The sequence below is a fragment of the Hylaeus anthracinus genome, unplaced genomic scaffold (genome assembly GCF_026225885.1).
Source record: "Hylaeus anthracinus isolate JK02 unplaced genomic scaffold, UHH_iyHylAnth1.0_haploid 27360, whole genome shotgun sequence".
NCBI lineage: Eukaryota > Metazoa > Arthropoda > Insecta > Hymenoptera > Colletidae > Hylaeus > Hylaeus anthracinus.
This window is the reverse complement of record NW_026535165.1, coordinates 129,792-151,460: the sequence shown is the minus strand read 5'-3', so window position 1 is coordinate 151,460 and position 21,669 is coordinate 129,792. Positions and strand designations below refer to the sequence as shown.

Below are 21,669 nucleotides of genomic sequence, written 5' to 3'. Positions count from 1 at the left end.
GATATTACGATGAATCTCCGTGTTGCGCAACCGGGTTGAAAGTCACGTATTGTCAAATATGCCGTGCCGTGGAGCCTCGAATTGTTGAAATCAACCGAACGAAACGCGAAAAAAACGCACCGTTCGCGGGGCAATTACGGGATTATCTACGCGAACGACTTTTATCGCTCGGGAAATTACCGGCCACTTTAGTGCCTTCGACATGATATAGTCGTCACTGGTCAGATACTCGCGCGAATACGTTGTTTTAGTTACGTTTATTTGTTCACTTGACATCGATTTCGCGGTGGGAGCTTTTTAGTCGACGCTTTCTTTAATATTGCACGGGGTGCATTATTTCGCACATTCACGCCGGCGCTATTTGGGTTTCTCGCCATGGGGCGGTGCGATGGTATACACCGTCTGGTGAACACGCGAGCATGAGCCACCTGTGGTACACGCCGCCCGATGGGACATACAGTCAGTGTTAAAAGTATTCATATAACAACCCATGTAAAAATAAATGCTCCCTGTACGAATACTGATTACACTGACTGTATGTTTAAGTGTGAGCCACTGGTGGTACACGCCGCCCGATGGGACATATTAGTATTCGTCATCGGTGAAATGGTTAAATGTCTCGCGACAGAAAGAAGCCATCAAAAAATGAAAGAAAGAAAATCGCGTGGTCGTCCAAGGGTTAAATCGTCATTGTAAAAGTTTAACCTCCGTTTAATTCCTTCAATTAATCGAATTAGTCGTATACGATCGGTACGCGAGTGAAATTGATCGTTTCGCAATGGCCGGCAATTGCTTAACGACTCGATTCGTTAAAAAAAAAAAAAAAGAAAGGAACGAGAACGTTTCAGTAGGCGCGAGAATGCTCGTCTTGGACGTCTCTGCTTCCGAGGGGGAAAATCTAACCGAAAAAAAAAAAAAAGAGAATTCGCCTCGAATTCTCGGGTATCGTGTCGCGAGGCACATTAGCTAACCGAATACGTATACATTTCTTACGCAAACTAGCGAAAGTAGGCGGGTGCCGAGAGCTGCTCGGCAACGGAGAGACCAAGCCAGAGTCAGACAGCCAGTAGCGATGGCATCAAGTTCAATATCGGAAACGAACTATGTCAACTCCAAATTTTTGGGAAATTTTATGAATGTTACGTTACTTAACCTCTTCAGGGACGATTTTTTTGTTTGTTATTATAAAATTTGTGTTCTTTTTATTATTGACAGCGATTATAATTATAAAAAACTAAATGTTCACATATGTGGCCAAGGGCGTGAAGAGATCAAGTAGTGTTGTAACGTGTTGGAAGAAATTCCTATATATTAGGGTAATCGAAAATTAATCAAAATGCTCGATTTAAGCGATTCGGTCGGGACCGGAGAGTTGCTTATTTCGAGGGAGGTGTGCTATTCGGCTTGACTTTGTTCTCGACTGAGACGAGAGGGAACCCTCGGTAGGGAACCCGTAGACAAAACAGGGGGTTCGGTTTAGCGGCAAGCTATGTACAACTACCAGTATTGTTTCGGAGAATCCACACGCCAAGGAAAGAGAAAATATTAGATATATTCTGTCCTCTTTCCACTAATCTATTCGGCTTCTCGCTTCCACGGACCTCCTCACTTCTTTTCGAATCTCTCACTCGGCGGACGACTTCGAATAAAAAGATGGGGATACCGAGTTGCTTATTTCGAGGCGGAAAGCAGTTGCTTATTTCGAGACGATACTGTACTGACTACCTAGCAGCTGTACAATGAAACACTTCGCTCGTCTATCCATCCACACAAGAATTGTTAGGTAGACTGGAAAGTAATGTCGTTTCTTTTACATTAAATTCAAACAAATTTTTGATAAATTTCTATTTTTAAGCAATTATGTAATCGTCCTCGTTATCAACAGCCACCTAGTGTGCAAATTTTCAATGACCGATAAAAATCAACGAGCTGTTGAGTGATAAACAAGGACTTAAGATTGCTAAAACGACATTACTTTCCAATCTACCTAATATATTAACCCTTCGCACTCGAGAGGTGACTCTCAGTCACCATTAGGTTTCACGCGGCAAATCTACAATACCTAATGTTTCTTTAGGTTTAATTTCTTTGGAGCTTCAAGTGTCGATAAAATGACTGCCGGTGAGATACAGATAGCTTAGAATTCATGGCAATAGAATACTAAGAAAACATAGAAGATACCAGAAAAAAAAGACCTCGAGTGCAAAGGGTTCATATCTAGGACAATTACATTTGTAACACTTGACTCTAATCAAATTTGGGCCTGTGGGATGGTTGATCCCATCGCTAGCAGCCAGCCAGCCACACACGTAGCGCTGTGGCAAAGATACGTGAGAGCGCGTGTGTAAGTATCGAGCAGGTCTGGGTTGGGAAAAGGGTTGCGAAAGGCTGCCGAAAGCGCCTCCTTCGCGCCCGAAAGCGAGAGTGGAGAAGCATGGGCCAAGTCACGAAACGGTCTGCCATTTGCCGGAGACATATCTGGGGCCCGTACATTCCCGGCCAGGCCTTAATTAACACGTGCTCGGGCTACGTGAGTTATTTATATCGCTCGCCATCGAAAGGAAGTATATAATTGGTGCATACGTGTTCCGTTCGAGGAACATTTCTTATTTTTTTTTTTTTTTTTTCGTTTCTCTGATCGATGCAACGCCGTTCGAATATAATTTCCTTCTTAATTAATTGAATATCGCTCGCAACGCCGCCGATAAACCCAGCCTACGTTCGATCGTTAAACTGGTTAACGCTCGGATATATCCGCGATCGGCCGAGAGACATTACGATTCGATAGATCTAAAAATGTCGACTCGCAACGAACGATCATTTTTATTTAACCGTGGAGGCTTTTTCGCGCGCTTTCATATTCCACTGGAAGGGGAGCTCTCTTTAAAAGGCGGCTACCCACACGAAAATGTTTAAACCTCAGCCTCCCCCGCCCGCCCGGAGCGACGATAAATTCCGTTTTATCCAAAGCGGGGTATTGCGAGAATAAACTGCGGGGCTCGACGCGGTTCGGATTGAATTCGGGCAATAAAAACTTCTTAAGGGCACATCGGGGTCTTCGATTTACGAGCCGAGTCGGGTACAGATGTTGCAAGACACGTCTGGGCAGGAAACATACCAAGGAAATTAGCCGAAACGGAACAGGCCTTAATTCGGGTGCCTAAGTGTGGGGTCGTTACAACAAGAGGAATTTTTATCGCTGCTTTTTTTTCCACGGTTCTTCGAATCGAAAGGAAAGTTCGTTCGACGTCGGGGCACGTTGGGGTGGGGACGATACCGGAAGAGGACGAAGCGGCATAGTTTAGATCGTGGACCATGACCAAGTGATAGTGACTTCGAGGATCAGCTGACGCACGGCTCGACGAGGTTACGCCTCATTTAAATGTGTTCCATTTTATGAGCGTTGTGCGGAAACCGCTTCGCCGGGGACGACGTTAGACAGTCGCTTCACGTAGCCGCGCGATTCGCTTGCATAAATCATTAGAAAGCTATTTAAACGTTGAACGCGGAGCGGCGCGCGCACGTGCGGCGACGTATCGCGCTCATTTTGTAATATATGTCGTTTGTTTCTTTTGTAAATGTACGAAGGAGAGCATTGCGCAAGCCTCGGTAGCTCCGAGCCGAGCCTGAGAAATCCTACAGGTGACAAAAACCCGACGGAACGTTTTTAGAACGACTCCCCCCCGATACATTCAAAGCTACCCGCGCGGAAGGATAGACTCCCGTTTCGCTTCATTTCCCATGACGGAAATCGTAACGCGCCCAGCGATCTGCTTAGGCTACTTCGAGCAATTTTTGCTCCCCCTCGCAAGGACCCGCGCCCAAGCAAACACCGTGGGTCGAGGCCTTGGTCGTGAATGATCAAAAAGTGGCCGAGTTAGGGTTTCATTAGACGTTTCTCTGGGAAAGGAATTACTCTCCTTGGAATTTAACGCGTCGTTGCGGGGTAATTGGGGCACAGGTAGTGTGTCTACCACTCAAAAGTTATAAACTCGTAACTTTGTTCTGTATCAAGCAAAACTGTTGAGATGCGATCAATTACTGTTTTACAATATGTATTTCATCTATTAGAATTGCTTTCAAATTAATATTTATATAATATTCCCAAATTCATGGTATCTCACTGATAGATAACGAATTACCGCTTCCTCTGGCAAAAAAGAAACCAATTAGTACCGATGGGTAAAGTGTCAAAAAACGATATTTCCGAGAAAAATTACAGGGATATAAAGAAACGTCTGTATTTCTACGATTTTACGTCGTTCGCGTGGGACACACCCCCGTTCGGAGATCCCGGACTCGTTCCTGACCCGCGTTCGCCTCGATCTTCGTTCTCGTACGCCACCCTCTTTGCATGCGGCGCGTAACGCTCGCACCGGTGCATCCTCCGAAGATAAAAAAGCGTCGCGTCCTCGTCGGATTCGCGCTAACGTCGGACGACGCCTGCGCCGTCCGCGGGAGAGGTGCGAGAAGGCGCTGCTGCGTCCACGTACGCGACCGAGGGAGTAGAACGGTGGGAGGGGATGGTGGGGGAGGGTGAGCCCCCGGTGGGAGGCAAGGATTCGTGTCATTGTCAGTGGGTAATCAGGTCAGTGGGCCAGTGGGACGACCACTTTCAATTTCAGTCCTTCTAGCTGTGCAACTCCGGCCGTCCCGCGTCGTGTTATCTCGCGCGCTCGCTCTCCGTCTCCCTCTTGCGCTACGCGGCCTCGATCCGTTCGTCTCTTTCCCCCCTCGCTGCTCGTTTATATCGCGAGGAGTCTCGTCTCTCGGGGGTACTCTCGAGGGCGTCGTGACTCCACGAGAGAAAGGGAGAGGGGGAGAAGCGCGAAGTCGTAAACGCGGCAGGGCGCTAGACGGCTGGGTAGCGATGGGATTAATACCGTATCGATTCCATCGATACCGAATAAACGAAGCTGCGCTACCAATGCAACGTAGCGCGTTTCGATACAACCAGGTATCGCCGCGCCAAGGCATCGATACCCGTCGATCGCGTGCAGCACGTGCTTGGCATAGATCGTACGGATACTTTTGGAATGAATACTAATCGAACAGGTACATCGATACCGGTGTATCCGAATCCCCTGCAGTTGATACATCGGTTACGATATTAGTATTCGATATTAATCCTCTATTCGCAGTTGCATCTACTTGCAATCGTTGCACACCGATTGAATCTCCTTTTTCGTATCTACAGAACGATAACATCTACTCGTTATCGATACGGTTTCAGTAGTCGTTCCAAAAGCATACATATCGAGAACTGATACAGAGTAGCCGAGATTTCGACACCAAACGGTGTTTTACAAAGGGTCCTTTGGAATCGAATCGGTTGAAGTATCGTCGACGTGTATCGCATCAGTCCCATCACTGATGAGAGGTAAGGATAGTAGGAGAGAGAGAGAGAGAGAGAGAGAGAGAGAGAGAGACCGAGTGAGGGGGACAGAGGAGTCCTGACACGCGCCAATCACGTCACGCTTCTTCGGTTGCGAACGCAGCGAGAGCGCCACGGTTTAACAGAAACGAGCGAGAGAGTGATAGGGAGAGTGACAGGATGGACGCATGCGGGACAAGGGGAGAGGGGAGGGGATGATGCACGCGCGATCACGCTCGGTTCGTTCGTTTTACTCTCTCGCACGAACGCCGGGAAAGATAGCAGAAAGTAGGACGCGTATTAAAAACCACAGACCGTGTCCCGTGGCGTCACTTCTCGTGCCTCGCCGCGGCGCGCCGGTATTACCCAATCGAATTCATCATAACTGGCACGAGAAACGTACGAGCAAGCGAACACAGGCCGACGAACGAACCGAAGAAACGAACGAACGGACGCAGTGGCGCACCCAGAAATTCACCAAACAGGGTGCAACGCGGACGAACGACACCTGACAACGGTTCCAACAGATTTACGAGAAACTAACTTTTTTTTTTTAATTGTATAAATATTGAACATCTATCACAGACAGTAGAAATGAACTGTAGGAACAAAATTTTGTCCTTCATATAAGAATATAAAAATTACGTTATACATACAATATACATACAATGCATATAATATATGTAACATACAATACATAGAATATACATACAATACATATAATATATGTAATATACAATATACATTTACAAACGATATTTCCAAGCAAACTACATGTACAATATATACATATACATACGTATACAGACGTAGAATATATACATATACATACAATGTACATTTTGTGCATGTACTCTTACGGTATTCTACGATAGAATGTTAAATGAGTATCTAGAATCGCTTACGTAAAAATGTCTAGAGATAATTGGTAATGCTCACTTGCACCCCTCTGGGTGCGCCACTGGGCGTCGAATTGGCCGAGACGGGTAGGGGGGTGAATTATACGGCATAAAAGAGAGAGGCGATTTCGGTGACACCAGACGAGATCAGCGCCGTGAGGCGGAGATCGACGAAAACACCGACTAGCTTCTTGCTATCTATGATAAGGACTTTCGATTTCGATGGTTCGTGTTCGAGACTACGCGTTGGCAACGCGTACACGCCGCGGAGATTTTCTTCGCCCCCGTTTGATCGACCGCGAAGGGAAAGGCGAACACGTTCTCCGCGAGCGTTAAATTCACGGTGAGAATTTTTCACACGGAAGTTCCAGGGAAATATTACTCGAGCGCTAAATTTAGCCGCTGATCAAAACGAGACCAACGCCGTGGCGCGGCGATCGTGGGAATTACAAAAGGTGCGAGAGCGCGGGTCTCGTCCACTCGAATCGATGATCCTTAATTACGTTTGAAAATTAAGCTGACGCTAAAGCATAGAGTGAATTAATTTTCCTAAGGAATTGGGTCGCGCCCTTGAGGGGTTGCTCGCGAAAGCTTAAGGAATGTCTGCTAACTGTATTCGGTTGATCGAACGTTCTTTAACGACCGCCGGACAGGGCTTGATGGCGACGACGTAGAATAATAGCTACGAAGACCGCTAAACGGTTGCCTATGCATCGCTAATAAACGAATCGAAATTCCATATAGGGCGGATTGTCGTGCACGTGGAAACCGATCGAGAAAACGTAACGTTTCCGTGGCGTGCCAGATACTCGTAACCTTTCAAACGATATCGTTATATTTCGATGGAAATAGACGAAATTAACGGAGCCCAATCTATAAATTGCAAACCGATTATACGTCGACGGTTTCAATACGCATGGCTGAAACAAATCGAACGTTTCCGTAATGCGAAACATTTTAACACCCTCGCGGCTTCGCGTGCCGCGCGCATGCGTCGGATGGAACGGATAGCAATTCTTATATGCGATCCTTTAGGCGAGCTTTCAGACGTTGATACCATTCAGAGGGCGCCACGAGTTAGAAGCAATTTCGGCGACGTCGAGATGCATACACGGTCTACTTTTCGATGTCGCGGCGGTGCAGCCGTCGTTCGTACACGTTCAAACGCGTTTCGTTTGCATTTGTAAATACAATACTATTATGCAACCCGTCGCCGCATGCAATTATATGTGTTCTCAATAAATCAGTTATGACGAAATAATGATTACTAACCCTCTGAGAATGCGAGCCTGGACATTCTCGACGACACACTTTTACCGCAAGCCGTTTTAACATAAATTACTGTTTTAATTGTCGGACGAGGCGTGTCTCGGCAGTTTACTCAAAACGAATTTCGCTCTGTAATGGATTCTCAAAGATGAACTTTTTCATTATTATTACTTAAAGTACCCGTATGATTTTGATCAATGATTGCATTAAACTTTTCGCATTCGACTATCACACATCTATACATGATATTTTAAAATCACTAGTATCACGAATACGTGTATAATTATTAAACCGTACAATCAAGTGTCTCAATATATTTTACTCGAAAGATTTCCAATTTTTCTAAATGAATGTACAGTATGCATGGATTAAAAAAAATTCAATTTCTTGAAGGCTCGACAATTTTTACTCATCGTAACAATGTCTTTTAAAAAAAACATTTCATAATCCTCTCTAAATCTGCTTCCAATAAAATGTTGGATAGGTCGAACAATTATCAATAATTATTGGGTTGTCCGGAATGTTCGTGGCAATTTTTAAGAAACATTTAAAGACACGTTTGAATTTTGATATATATTTATTGAATCATATATGTATCATTTTGTTCCACAATTTTTCCACCTTTTAACGCGTTCACTGCCAGACTAATACTCTTGAAAATTTCTACTCCGATTTCATTTTGTTTACTGACTATTGAAGACTACATAATCAAATATTTATTGCGGTATTTATTTTTGTAACTTCACCGAAATTCAAACATTTCATATAAATTCATTTCCTATGACACTTAACTTTCAGTATTAATATTTTTCGTTTTTCAGTGAAAACCACTGTCACCCATATACGGGTGACGTGGGGATCAACGTGTTAAGTGTATGTCCACATGTTATTTGTGTTCAACCATTCCGATACATTCAGACCTGTACCGTTTACTAAAAATCGGCATGGACTTTCCAGACAACCCAATAAATATATTTTCCCATCGTTTGAACTAAATTTCAACCGACAAAAAGTGCGCAACACCTGTCTAGAAAGCTGCCAGCCGAAAATTACGCCGGCAGCGACGTAATATCTCATCGTTACGATGTAAGGGGGTAAAATGGGCGCCGTGAACGCAGGGGATGAACGTTCGTACCGATAAATTGGCGAACGTATCTACACCGGTGCCGCAGCCCGCTGGGAACGTTGAATAATAATTATTGTTGTTGGCTCGGCTTGGTGTTATTGAGTTATTCCAATGCGAGTTTATCAAAGTGGGTCAAGCGATTCAATAGCGACCGCCGTGGAGGAGAAACGACCCATCGTCTTAACGTGGCGTGGGAGTGTACGTAAAGCAACGGAGCCACGTACACGCGGCGACGTACACCAGGTTCGCCACTGATTTGGTACACGTAAAAAAAGAAAAAGAGAGACGAACACTCCGACCGTAAAATTAACTCCATTGCAATAAAGAACGATTACGACGAACGGTCTTTCCTTGCTTTGTAGAAACGAAAGGCGTCGAGCTGAATTCCAGATTGGAGATCTTTCCCTACGAGCGACTTTCCGAACATACACCGTGTTATCTAATTACATAGAATCGCAAGGAGAGCAAATGTTGATTTAAAGCTGTAGACAGACAGCTGTAGAATTGAATTGTCTGACTCTACGTCGCTTTGTACACTTTTTCTGCAACGACACCGGCGGCGTGACTCATTCTTTCCTCCGTCGGCATCACGCACTTCTAATTCGCTGCCAATTATCATAAATCTGGCTGCAATAACATGGTAGAATAGAACGGACGTGTTCTAGTCGGTACCTTTTCGCACAATTCGACGCGACGTAGCTCGATACAATGCGTATCGATGCAACGTCGATCGAATAATGCACTTTTAAACCTAGATAATCTAGCTATAATAGAAGTCCATTACCAAACAGATAAAACGAAGTCCTAGTAAGCTACTTTATCAAAAACGTTCCAATTGACCCCCGGTCACCCCTACGTATCGTCGTAACGTCGTCGCTGAACAAAGAGCTGGCTGGTCGCCATTTACTTTTATCTTCATTTACGAGGAACCCCTCGTTTCCGAACCAAGTAAATCCTGGAATCGTGAGATGGCACGACGCGCGTGGGCTCACCGTCACGGAGATTTTCCGCAGGTAGTTGAAGAGCAATTATCCGCTTCGCCATTAGCGTTCGCAACAGGTAGAGGGGCGCGCGACGAGTCGTAAATTCCCGCAGGAAAGCGACGACTTCTTCGCTCCTGGCGTGAGTTGGGACAACAGTGTCAACGGTTGCACAATGCCAAACAAAACGGAAGAAAAAAAAAAAAGGAAAAGGGAAGCGATTCTCGGGGTGTCGCTACCCCTAGGGCAGCTGGCCAATAAACAGGCGATAGGATTTAAACGAGACGACACGGCGAAACGAAACTCTCGATGAAAAGTGAAAAGAGAGTGCGAGAGACGGAGAGGAAGGGTCGCGTGGCCATTGTTATGCCACTTCCGATGTTGCCCGGGGTAATAGAGAAAAAGGAAAGCGTGCCTGGAAACGATTTCGGCACCTTCGTCTTCCTAATTTTACTGGGTGTAATTAGAGTAAATAAATTTAGAGCGATTGCGGGATTTATGGGAATTACCTCGTTTGAAATGGTATCTAGTCTAAACCACTGTTTATTGAGGGGGACTATTCGTGGGATTGTCAACGACTCGTGAGTGCATAGATAGTGCATCTATAGATACACGTGGATCACGCTGGTATTTGTGTTTCTCGCCATGGGGCGGCGCGCTAGTACACGCCATCTGATAGACACGCGAGCGTGAGTCACCGGTGGTACATGCCGCCTGACGGGGCATATATGTAAGTGTAAGCGACAGGTGATACACATTGGTGTGAACGTTTTAAATACCTAACAGAATTGGAGAATAATTAGAAATGGCATCAAAAACATTGTCGATAATCCAATAATTTGAAAAAGAAGTCCAAAGTACATGAGTCAAATTAAGAAACCCCTAAATAGACTTCTATTAACCAGTCGGCTGTGACGTCCTCTTTTCAGAGCGCGCACCTATGTGTGTTGCGAGAATCAAGCTACGACAGGTATAGTCGTCGACACACACAACAATATTGGATCGCAAAGTTGGCTATATATTATGTTGTTCCAAAATTTCATGCCATTTAAACTTCTGCTGCTGGAATTAATATGTGAAATATATTCTCAAATAACCAATTGTAACTAAATTTTACGTGTGACGAGTATATTCGTGATGATATAAAATACTGCCTTTTCCCCATGACGAGTATACTCGTCATGACACAAAATATTGCATTTTCTTCACGACGAGTATACTCGTCATGACACAAAATATTGCATTTTCTTCACGACGAGTATACTCGTCACGGCACAAAATATTGCATTTTCTCCATGACGAGTATATTCGTCACGACACAAAATATTGCATTTTCTCCATGACGAGTATATTCGTCATGATACAAAATATTGCATTTTCTCCATGACGAGTATATTCATCACAACACAAAATACTGCCTTTTCCCCATGACGAGTATATTCGTCACAACAGAAAATATTGCATTTTCTCCATGACGAGTATATTCGTCATGGCACAAAATATTGCATTTTCTTCACGACGAGTATACTCGTCACTCACAGCTGACTGGTTAATCGAAGTGATAAAATCTGAAGGTACCAAGGGCCTCGTAGATTCATTCACGTGCCCCATATAACCGGATGACCCAAAATCCGTTCGAGGTGCACCTGAGCCGTCGGTCCCGCTTGACGGAGGACCTTCGTGCCCCCTACCCGAGCGGATAATCGTGATTTATACAGTGCGCAAACCGTGGGTCCCGACCCCCCCGCCTGCGTGTCGCGCAACAAGTGCATCTCGGCGCAGCAGGTAGATGTTGACGTGCCCCCATTGTCCGCAGGGGTGAATACAACCCCCAGCACGAGTCGGTGTCTCGACACAGTCTCAAAGCTCGGGATCACGAGGAAATTCTGGCACGCGCCGCCACGCTTACGAAAAACACGGAGAGCCCTCGCCAGCTGTCCCTTTTTCCATTTTCACGGAATTCTCGAGACGCTCGGGGATAAAAGCGGCTTTTACGGGGCTAATATTTTACTTTTACTGCAGAGGAAAATTGCGAACGACGCGCGACTCGCAATATTTTCACCCGAGGCGTGTCGCTCTCCCGAGCCGAGTGAATTACGACGCTAGGATTGTAAAGTGGGTGGAATTACTCCGACGTTGCGCGTCGCGACGCTGAATTCGACGACAGTTATTGCCACGGGAGGGGACGCGGATGACCCGTGGACGGGTCGTGTCTTCTCGAACGAGTGGAAATGAGAGTTTTGTGTTGAGCAACCGACGGGCCCGACGACGGAGGGGACATTGTTCGAAAATTACCATCTTTGGTGCTTAATGTTTGTAGATAACGTGTATCTGTGAGCGAGGGTCGGGCCACTTTCTAGCGTTGCGGACAATATTGGGAAATTAGTAGTTTACGAGGGGCCACCTTTAATTGCACGAGACAGAGGAAATGCCGAGGTGAAGACGGTTAGTGAAACTTCTCGATTTTTCAGAAAAAAAAAAAAAGTTCCTTCTTCGAGGATCAGAGAACCAGTTCTGTTGAAATGCAACGATTGCCACTTTCGAGACTTGAGGAAAAGTGTCTGTTTTTCCTTAAAGCAGAAAGAGGGGTGGGGTCCTAGCAGGGACAGAAAGCGACGATCCTCAAGTCCGTCGAAATAAGTCGTCGTGAATTTCGAACATTTTTCCTCTAACATTCTTATATATGTTGTAATCCTTTAGAAAATAAAGTTTATATAGAAATACAATTCTAACAACTTTCCTAGGAAGCGTTTCCCTGCAAAAGTACGTATAACGTAACAAATACTTTTTCACCAGGGACAAGAAATGGCCATATTGGAACAATGTTTTTTCTCTGGGCCCTGTTTGCACGAGGAGAAATTTTCGGGGCGTCGGGCCACGTTGGCGAAGCGTTTCAGCGAGCCTCCGGATGAAAGTAAAAGTAAACCCGGAGCAACCGAGAGCTGCTCGCCGGCGTGAGACGCGAGCTCGGAAGGAGGACGCAACGAGCGAACGCGTCTTTCCGACATTTAAAATCGTACTCACGCACTCGTAGAGTTGCATCGCGATGATTGCGGGATGCTTTCACTGCGCCCGATGTCTCGACAAGCGGTGACGTAACGAGTTTCGCTTCGCGATCGCGTCGCCGTAACATAGACCCATTTTTAATCGAACGGCAACCTGTTCCGTCGCCGATTATCGCGTCGGAACTCGATAAGTCGACAGCGGCGAAGCTCGTTGCGTCCCCGATTAGGCTAGGCCAGTGATCCTTGCGGATACACCGCAGCCACCGTTTTTGTCGTGATTTGTGGGGGAAATAATTTTCTTTGAAATTAATAAAGCACGTGGAAACTATTTTCGATGTTATTGTTTGGGAATTAAATTCGTAAAATGAACCGGTACTGAAAAAATCATTTTAAGACGAAACCGTCTTCGACACGATTTTTAAAAATTAAACGTTTCGAATTAAAGAACTGAGCCTGGCGCTAACGCGGAAACCCTGCATCGGACGAACACGTCGAAAAGCTGCGTTATCAAATTTCCGCGACACAGTTGCGAACGATACTTCCGGTTGATAATTTCGCGCCATTTCCTACACGATATTCGGCGCATCGCTGATTTCGCAGCGCTATCGCTGCTCACTGTGTCATTTCTGAAGAGGAAGCAGACTCGAATCCAGTGTGATAACGGTATCTGTCGCGAAATCTACTAAGTGTAGAAATTAATTCTGTCCCTTAACGTTCAATCCTTCAAACATAAATATTTTGTCACGCTAAAGGGAAGATTAAAAGTATTAGGTTGTCCCAAAAGTTTCTTCCATTTCGTTAATAAGTAATACGTACACAATTTTTTTTTTTTATGTCTAATGTTACATTATTAAACTGCGTACGATTCATTTTGCTCCCTTACTGTTACATATTCATTACTGTTCAATATTCACATCTAAGAAATTAGATGTTGTCTATTTATATAAACACTGGCACACAAAATAATTGATTGCAAGTCACAGAAGAAACTTTTGGGACAACCTAATAGTATGGTTTATCTTTATAAACAAATGATAAGTTCATCTTACAAAGGCACAGAATTAACCCTTTGGACCCGAGAGGTGACTCTCAGTCACCACTAGGTTTTCTTTAGGTTTAATTTCTTTGGAACTCCAAGTGTCAATAATGATTGCCGTCGAGGCAAACGTGACCTGATTCCCAAATCTTAAATTGGAGATCTCATTTTCGAAGTCTCGATCTAAGCTTTGCATTCTTGACGATAGAATGCTAAGAAAGCATCTCGAGTGCAAAGGGTTAATTCCTACACCTAATACTTTTCTTTAATTACGCCGGGACTAGAAATAGCCATGCGAATAAAGAATCCGGGTCTGTGCGAAAGGTAATAGGACTCGTCTCTTCCACGAAAATAACGAAGCCTCTAGAACATCAGGAATGCTCCCTACACGACTGCACCGCTGAAAGAGACTCGACAGGGGTTCGAGTGTCTCGGCTATTCTTTACGTTCTTTTCAGAAGCTCCGTGGACCAAGCCTCGAAGCGCATTGCGGACGGAATCGCCACGCTCGAGCAGGTTGAGCGGGTAACACCGCGAAAACGGGATCACGGGACATTATCGGTTCGTAAGGGAGCCACATCGCTAACAACACGGGATACCTAACAGAATGTTTCTTTTTTAACCAACTTCGAAAAGGAGGAGGTTACTCGATTCGACACGTATATATTTTTTTTTTTTTTTATCAAACCTACTATAATTCGGAGTTGAAAATAGTAACTAAAATTCGCCGATTTCTCAAGAATGAAATAAAGTACCAAATGCACGTTGAAACATACTGAAAATATTCTCGTGGTTGCAGAAAAATTCGGTAAATTTTTCTTCGTAGAAAAAAACAAATCGCGACTTAATATCCGACCTCCTAAACGTGGCAGGAACGGTAACGCATGGCCACCTGATCGAGAATCGAGAAAATGGTGCGCGAACCCGCCCTTGAGACTCGCGGAGGAACACTATCTTGCAACGAGCCCGCGTAATCGCGCAATGCCACCGCCAATTATCTGCACAGTTAATGCTGGCGAGAGCCATGAATATTCATACTTGACATCTTTATCGCGGGGAACAGAAATTGGACTCGTTCCGCACGAGGTTCCTTTTTGACCCACCTTTTCCCCCGAATCGATAGCCTTTGGTGTCACGGTTAAGGAAATTAAACCGCGCGCGCGCGTCTACGTCTCGAACTGAAATTGGCCCTGAACCGAATCAACTTTTATTCGATCAAAGTTTGAATGAGGTATTTAGTTGAAAATGTATTTTCAATAAATTCGAGTGTTTAAAAAGTAAACGCCGCGAGAAGGGTGCAACTGAGGAGGTTCTAATAAGAGTCGCGAAACTCCCGCCATTTCGATGGGAGGAGTAGAGGTCGTGAACGTAAATAAAGCCAACCGACGAGTCTCGTTTCATCGAACCGCTATATTGTTCGCGAAGGGTCGGTGCAACGTTCATAAAGAAACACTCGAAGGCTGTCTGTTCTAAATCTGAGGCAACGAGGAGGCCCGAGCTCGTTTTGCATCTTCGCTTTGGAATTTACACCGAAACGCCTGTTGCACGTACTGCACGTTCAAACTGGGGTTCAGCTAACGCTTCGAGCGTCGCATTGGCTGCGGCAGGGATGGGCAAAATTTAATTGGAACGACGAATAACAAATAACATCGATATATGGCGATATATCGAATCGAGCAGTTGAATCTATTACAACTAAATATTTCACATCTATCGCGAAATCTATCGTGTACTTCTTTTTCGGTTATATTTGCGTCACGTGTTCGAGAAAAATTTGCAGTCTGGATTATACAATCAAATCGTGTTATGCGTTGAACGAAAGAAAGCTTATTTGAATACCCGTTCAACTCGATAACCCGTCATAAAGAATTTTCATTGGCACCTGTCATTCGGATAAAATCCCGTTTTGGTTTGACGAGTATCCACTCGCAAATCGACGGATAAAATACTTAAACCGAGAAAGGTTGCATTGGAATATTAAGCAGAAAGAGTCCAAGGAGGCAGAAACATTTACATGGTAAATATTCGACGAACCTCCGTGGCACTCTCGTCTACCGTGCATTCCATATGGAACAACGCTCTTCTTTCATATTGCGCGCACAGTGTTCGATCTGCGTATACGCAAATTCTATTCTCTCGTCGTTACTTGTACGTGCACGCTACGTAACGTAGCGTATCGCGTACGAAGAACAAGTTTACAGATAAACAAGTTTCGATGGCATATCTATCGATAAAGATAACGGGCATGCGTTACGGAATGATCAACAAATACTTGCAAAGAAGTGCGTCGATGAATGAAATTAATTTCTTCGGGTTTTATTATGGAAAAGTCAGGATAGAATTGCGTTAACTTTTCCGCTGCGCGACTTCCTATGATGTGACGCGTTCGGTTCGGAATCGATTTTCTAGAAAATCGATCGCTGCGGGCAATTATCGATGGATTCCAATCGATTCCGATACGAATCGATCTAAGTTTAGATAATTATTCGATTTCTCGTTAGACGTGATTTTCGAACGATTCGGTTCTAGCCGTTTCGATTCAGCGTCGATTTCACGATCTGACATCGTTACTAAATCTACGCGCAAGTATAGGACACGTATAAACAAAGCTATCATAGAAATTGCACTGTAATGAAATCATCTGAAAGGATAATGCTCGCGCGTTGCAGCAACGAGGAAAAATAAGACCGCGTGTACCTGTAACTTCGGAAGTGGACCGAGTCGAAAGAGCGAGCGAATAAGCAAGTCGGAGAGAGAGAGAGAGAGAGAGAGAGAGAGAGCGCACAAGCAAGCGAGTGAGAGAAAGGGGGGCATAAAGAGGCAGCTAGCAATAGAAGGAGAAAGAGAAAACAGACAATGTGTACCGGTGGCGAGAGAAGGAGAAGAAGAAAGGGCGAAAGACCGCGCGCAAGAAGAGGGAAAGAGACAATCGAAAGCGAAAGCGAGACCGAGAAACGGCGAAGAGTGAGAGTGAAGCAGACAGGGGCAAAGCACAGAAGAAAGAAGGGAGTTTGGCAAGCGGTACGCTACGGCAACAAAGAACTCGAGAGGACAGAAATGTCGTTGAGGTTACCTGAGGCATCGTTTACTGGCAGATCAGTGATCAAGCTAACCCGTGGTTGTGAGTGCTGCTGCTGCTGCTGCTGCTGCTGCTGCTGCTGTTGCTGTGCCTGTTGCTGTTGTACCTGATGAAGGTTCTGCTGTTGAGGTCCCGTCAGAGGCAGATTAGCCGTGGTGTTTTCGGTCAGGATGGTCGGTAACGAGGAGGAGGAAGACGATGATTCCGTAAGGGCCGTCGTGGTGGTGTTCTCGAGGGCCGTGTGGCCCCCACCTTCCCCTGTCCCCGTAGCCATTCGGCCCTCGTGCATTCCAGCAGACAGACAGACGGGGGTCCCTCCTCCTGCACGTCGTCCCCGAGCGCACGCACTTCTCTCGAGGAACACCTACACTCTCTTACGTGCCCTCGCGCTCTCTCTTTCTTGCCCCCCCGTCTATCTATCTGTCCGTCTCGCTTCCTTTCGAGAGAAGCGCGCGCTCGGTCTGGTTCCTTCTTTTCCGTCTCCCTCTGTCGGACGGTTTTCTCTCTTGGTCTCACTCTCTCTCTCGTCCTCGTGTGCGCACGCTCTCGCTGTCCTCCTCTCTCTTTTTACTACTACGCTCCCCGCGCCGGCCAGCGCCGTCTGAGCGTACCGAAACTACACACCGTCTCTTTCAACCGAACATCGGTATATCACACAACAGCGACATCGCACACGCCCGCGGAAAAATGAGCCCCGCGCGGATTATTAACCTCCTGTCCGGCGGCTCGTGAAAAAAATCGAACGTTAGACAAATGTAGGTCTGTAGGCCACTTCACTTACACTTTGCATCGGGACGGGCACTCCCTTAGTCAAGCGAGCGTCCGGCGCACCGTTGCGCTCTGACAGCACGAGTTCCAGTACCGTACACCCTGCGCCAAAACGCCCCTGGCCTGTATCCCGTGTCCGTATCACACACCGAAATCACTTTTCTCGGTGATCGCCTTTCGGTTGCTGCCATTGCTGGCCTGCATCTAAGAGTCCGACTGCCGATCTCAAGGCGTTTTATCGTCAACTTCTTTATCGTACATTAGAATATCTTAAACAGATGCTGGCAGCATGATTCCTACTATGCTTCGATAGATCTTGGATTTTTAATACCATTCGTTTCTATGGAATACGGAGAATGTGGATTTTCTATTTGCGGATCCACGTCTTTAGAAATGTCACAATTTACTATCTTATCGAACTCTCTGTTAGGTCTATCGTTGCGATGATCGATTTAAGGAAGTTACTCGATTCATGGGGAATGTGATGTATAATTCCAAAAGGTTTCTTTTATGATAGTTCGATGAATGTATCCGATGCGAGATGCAAAGAAAATGCTGACGATATATAGCTTGCGCCCGTGTTTACGATGCGCAGGCACGGCAGTGGATATCGAAAGGGAAAATACTATACTGATCTTCGTAAATGCCACTTATCCGTGAAGAGAGCGTTCGAATTCGCTGTTACATTCGAAATAGTAAATCTCGAACACTCGAATAGTCTCGTAATGTTTTGCATTCGATGTTTATGGTATCGAACTACGACAGAGAAGAGATGAATTCGTAAGAAAGAACGTATCGACCACTGTTTTATATGGGTACCGGGTATTACTAGACACGGTACTGTGTTCCAATAATGTAACGCGGAAAGACGCAATTTCCGAAGGATTTCTCTGCTCTCTCGTGTTTACAAGCATTTAGAATCTGCGAATCGAAAGCCTGTCAAATACATTTTTAGGGTTATAAATGTTGTCAGTTTACCACTGTCTTAAATACGACGATACTGTCTAAGTAGGTCAGGTGTCACAATATCTGGTCGTCCTATTATGGGGCGCTTTTACACCGAATGTTGCATAACTCGTCACGCACGACTTCACCAAATATAACCGTGTAAAAACTATGGCCTGACGGACATAATGCGATGTAATCCCTTTTCATTGTACAATACACTTGACTAACGCTTTCGGACAACGCTCGCAGCGTCATCTGGCACCGAGAGCCGCGAAATATGAATCGTAGAATAATCACATTCGACCAGAGGTTATAATCTGTAGATCATCTCTTTGCGTTCAACGCACGATGTTTTTATCTATTTCTCGAAGTAGAGAAATGTTAGAAAATAAGAACATCAATTAACGAATTTATAAATGTTTAGCAGCAAACATACACGGTGTTATAGAGATATACATGCTCAATTTAATAGTAATAAAATATTTTCATCGCAATTTACAGTCAACAAAATAATGTTGTATATTATTAACATTAATATAAAAAATCTTAAAAAATTTTTAGAAATATAAATTCATCTAAGAATAATAACTTCGTTATTTAGAAGTAATCGCAATATTAAATTTATGGTTATTAGTTCTTTTGTTTTGCTTCGTTAATTATATTACGCGAGATAATTAGTCTTTGAATTTGTGCGGTGCCTTCGTAAATTTGATAAATCTTTGCATCTCGCATCAACTTCTCTACTGGATACTCAGAATTGAAACCAGCACCGCCAAAAATCTGTAATATAATGAAAATGTAAAATAATGGATTTAAATGTTTAGAGTAACTAGAAATATACACTTTATGTTACGTACTTGTACAGCATCCGTTGCACACTTGTTAGCTACATCGCCAGCATAACACTTCGCAATACTGGCAAGAGTTGTTCTCGATGGAAGACGATGATCAGAGGCCCAAGCTGATTTCATCCACGCAAGTCTAGCCGTTTCAACACCAATTGCCATATCAGCAAGCATAAATCCTACAGCTTGATGTTCTGCTATTGGTTTATTAAATGTTTTACGTTCTATTGCATATTTCGTAGCTTCGTCCAGCGCCCTCTGTGCCAAACCAACAGCTGCAGCTGCCACCTATAAGAAGGGTAAAATATAATATTCAAACACTAAGAATTCATTTTTCCTTTTTAAGAAATATTTTTGTTCAATCTACCGGTGGTCTAGTCTTGTCAAAAACTTTCATAGCAAGTACGAAACCTTCCCCTTCAGCACCTAAAACATTTTCTTGTGGAACACGGACGTCTTCGAATGTTATCATTCGAGTGTCAGAAGCTCTTTGACCCATGTTTATCTCCTTTTTGTGAAAAAATAAAGCAGTTTTATTTATTGAAGCGAAGTGATTTTAAATTCAATGGAAAGAACCTTACCTTACGACCAACAGTTACACCTTCAGTTTCACGTTCGACGATAAAGGCTGTAAAGGCTTTATTTAATGGAGCTTTTGGGTCAGGATTTGATCTCGTCAACACGAAATACCTAAAGAACATTAATTTTTTAATATATATTAAAAATAGATAATAAGATAATTAATGTAACAATTTAATTATAAATTAGTTATACCAGTTAGCAACACTGCCATTTGTTATCCACATTTTGGTTCCATTAAGAATCCATTCGTTTCCTTTTTTCTCAGATCTCGTTTTAATATTAGCTACATCTGATCCAGCACCAGGTTCAGTAACACAGTATGCCTACAATTTTTATATTGTGAAAATGAATATATAGATTGCTAGTATGTATTTAAATAAATTTCCACTTAGTTGTCTTACAGCTATGAGGGGCTCATCGATAAGTCTACCAAGATATTTTTTTTGCTGTTCTTTTGTTCCAGCTTCAATTACTGGAGCTTGCTACAAATAAAATACATTTGATTTAAAATGTTTGTTTCTTATGAATACAAATTAAGAGTGTTCTACGATACTAACACCTAGTCCTGTTCCTTCTAATACAGTTGATATTCCTGTACAACCATAAGCAAATTCTTCTGCAACTAAACAACCATCGAAAGTGCCACACTCCATCCCCCCTATAATAATAATAGTTTACACATTTATAATCTATACAAACTTATAATATATATATATATGTATAGTCTGCTTTTATTTTTTTTCAAATCCTATTTCACTTTCTTCATATATATCTTTAATTTTACCACAATATTGAGGAATATGCTTATTCAAAAGTCCTAAACTCCATGCATTCTTGACAATATCCCATGGATATTTTCCAGTTCTATCATACTCAGCAGCTACTGGAATAATTTCTTCTCTTGTAAACTTTCGTGCTAAATCTTGCATCTCCCTTTGAGTTTCAGATAGTGCTACAATAAACAAAACATTTCAGACATGAACCATGCAATTGTAACACAATATAATTGTAGTATATTACTGTGCTAACCAAAATTAAAACCCGTAGCACTCTCAGTTCCTGTTGAGAATGGTCGTGTCAACTTTTGACACATCCCTCCTTTTAATGCCTAAGAAACATAATACACAGTTGCAGTTTCGTGATTGAACGTTTGATATATTGAACAATTTTGTATACATTTATTTTGCATATCTCCGAAAATTGTATTGTTTCACTTAATCAGTTAATTTTAATTTTATAGAATATCCGTCTTATAACTTTTCGATAAATTACTTACCGATCGCAAAAACATTTTAGCTGTCTCCTTTTCCTATTGCGTTACGAAAATATTTTTTAACGTGAACTTACAGCAGTACGGTTACTTTTGTGTATACGTTTAATGCACTGTACTGCACTGTACTACTTATTGAAAATATTCCCGTACACTAGAAGTATGACCATGTACGATGTATGGATATTGATAGATATGAATACGAAGATAAGGAGTAATGTTCATTTAAAGGAAACATATAAAGATCAAAGTACGAGTAACATTACAAAATTCGGCCAATCGTTATTTGAACTTTACCCTTACATATAAAACAGCATTCATTTGTTCATTGTGAGAATTCATTGCCTTATTCTAGAAATAAAGCATTTCCCGTTAAGTAAAAAAAGAACAAGTAAATAAGGAGTTGATTAGTCACCGTCAGGTTGCATTCTCATGAATCAGCAATATACTCATGTTGTAGAAATACAATTTTAAAAATTGTAATATTAT

General features: G+C 43.5%; 1 protein-coding gene and 1 pseudogene across 1 annotated transcript; both read right to left on the bottom strand.

The window, feature by feature from the left end:
* Positions 1–17,145, bottom strand: part of LOC128893338 (nuclear hormone receptor FTZ-F1-like) — a 64,159-nt pseudogene extending 47,014 nt beyond the window's left edge.
* A 1,795-nt stretch (positions 17,146–18,940) lies between these two features.
* On the bottom strand, positions 18,941–21,359 carry LOC128893337 (medium-chain specific acyl-CoA dehydrogenase, mitochondrial-like). The gene is made up of 10 exons (XM_054154232.1): positions 21,187–21,359; positions 20,940–21,018; positions 20,695–20,862; positions 20,468–20,568; positions 20,312–20,392; positions 20,103–20,233; positions 19,910–20,018; positions 19,696–19,836; positions 19,341–19,616; positions 18,941–19,263 (listed from the first exon to the last, which is right to left on the bottom strand). Exons 1-10 carry the CDS (start codon positions 21,199–21,201, stop codon positions 19,114–19,116), a joined length of 1,251 nt encoding a protein of 416 aa, XP_054010207.1. The 5' UTR covers positions 21,202–21,359; the 3' UTR covers positions 18,941–19,113.
* Between the last annotated feature and the right edge of the window lie 310 nt (positions 21,360–21,669).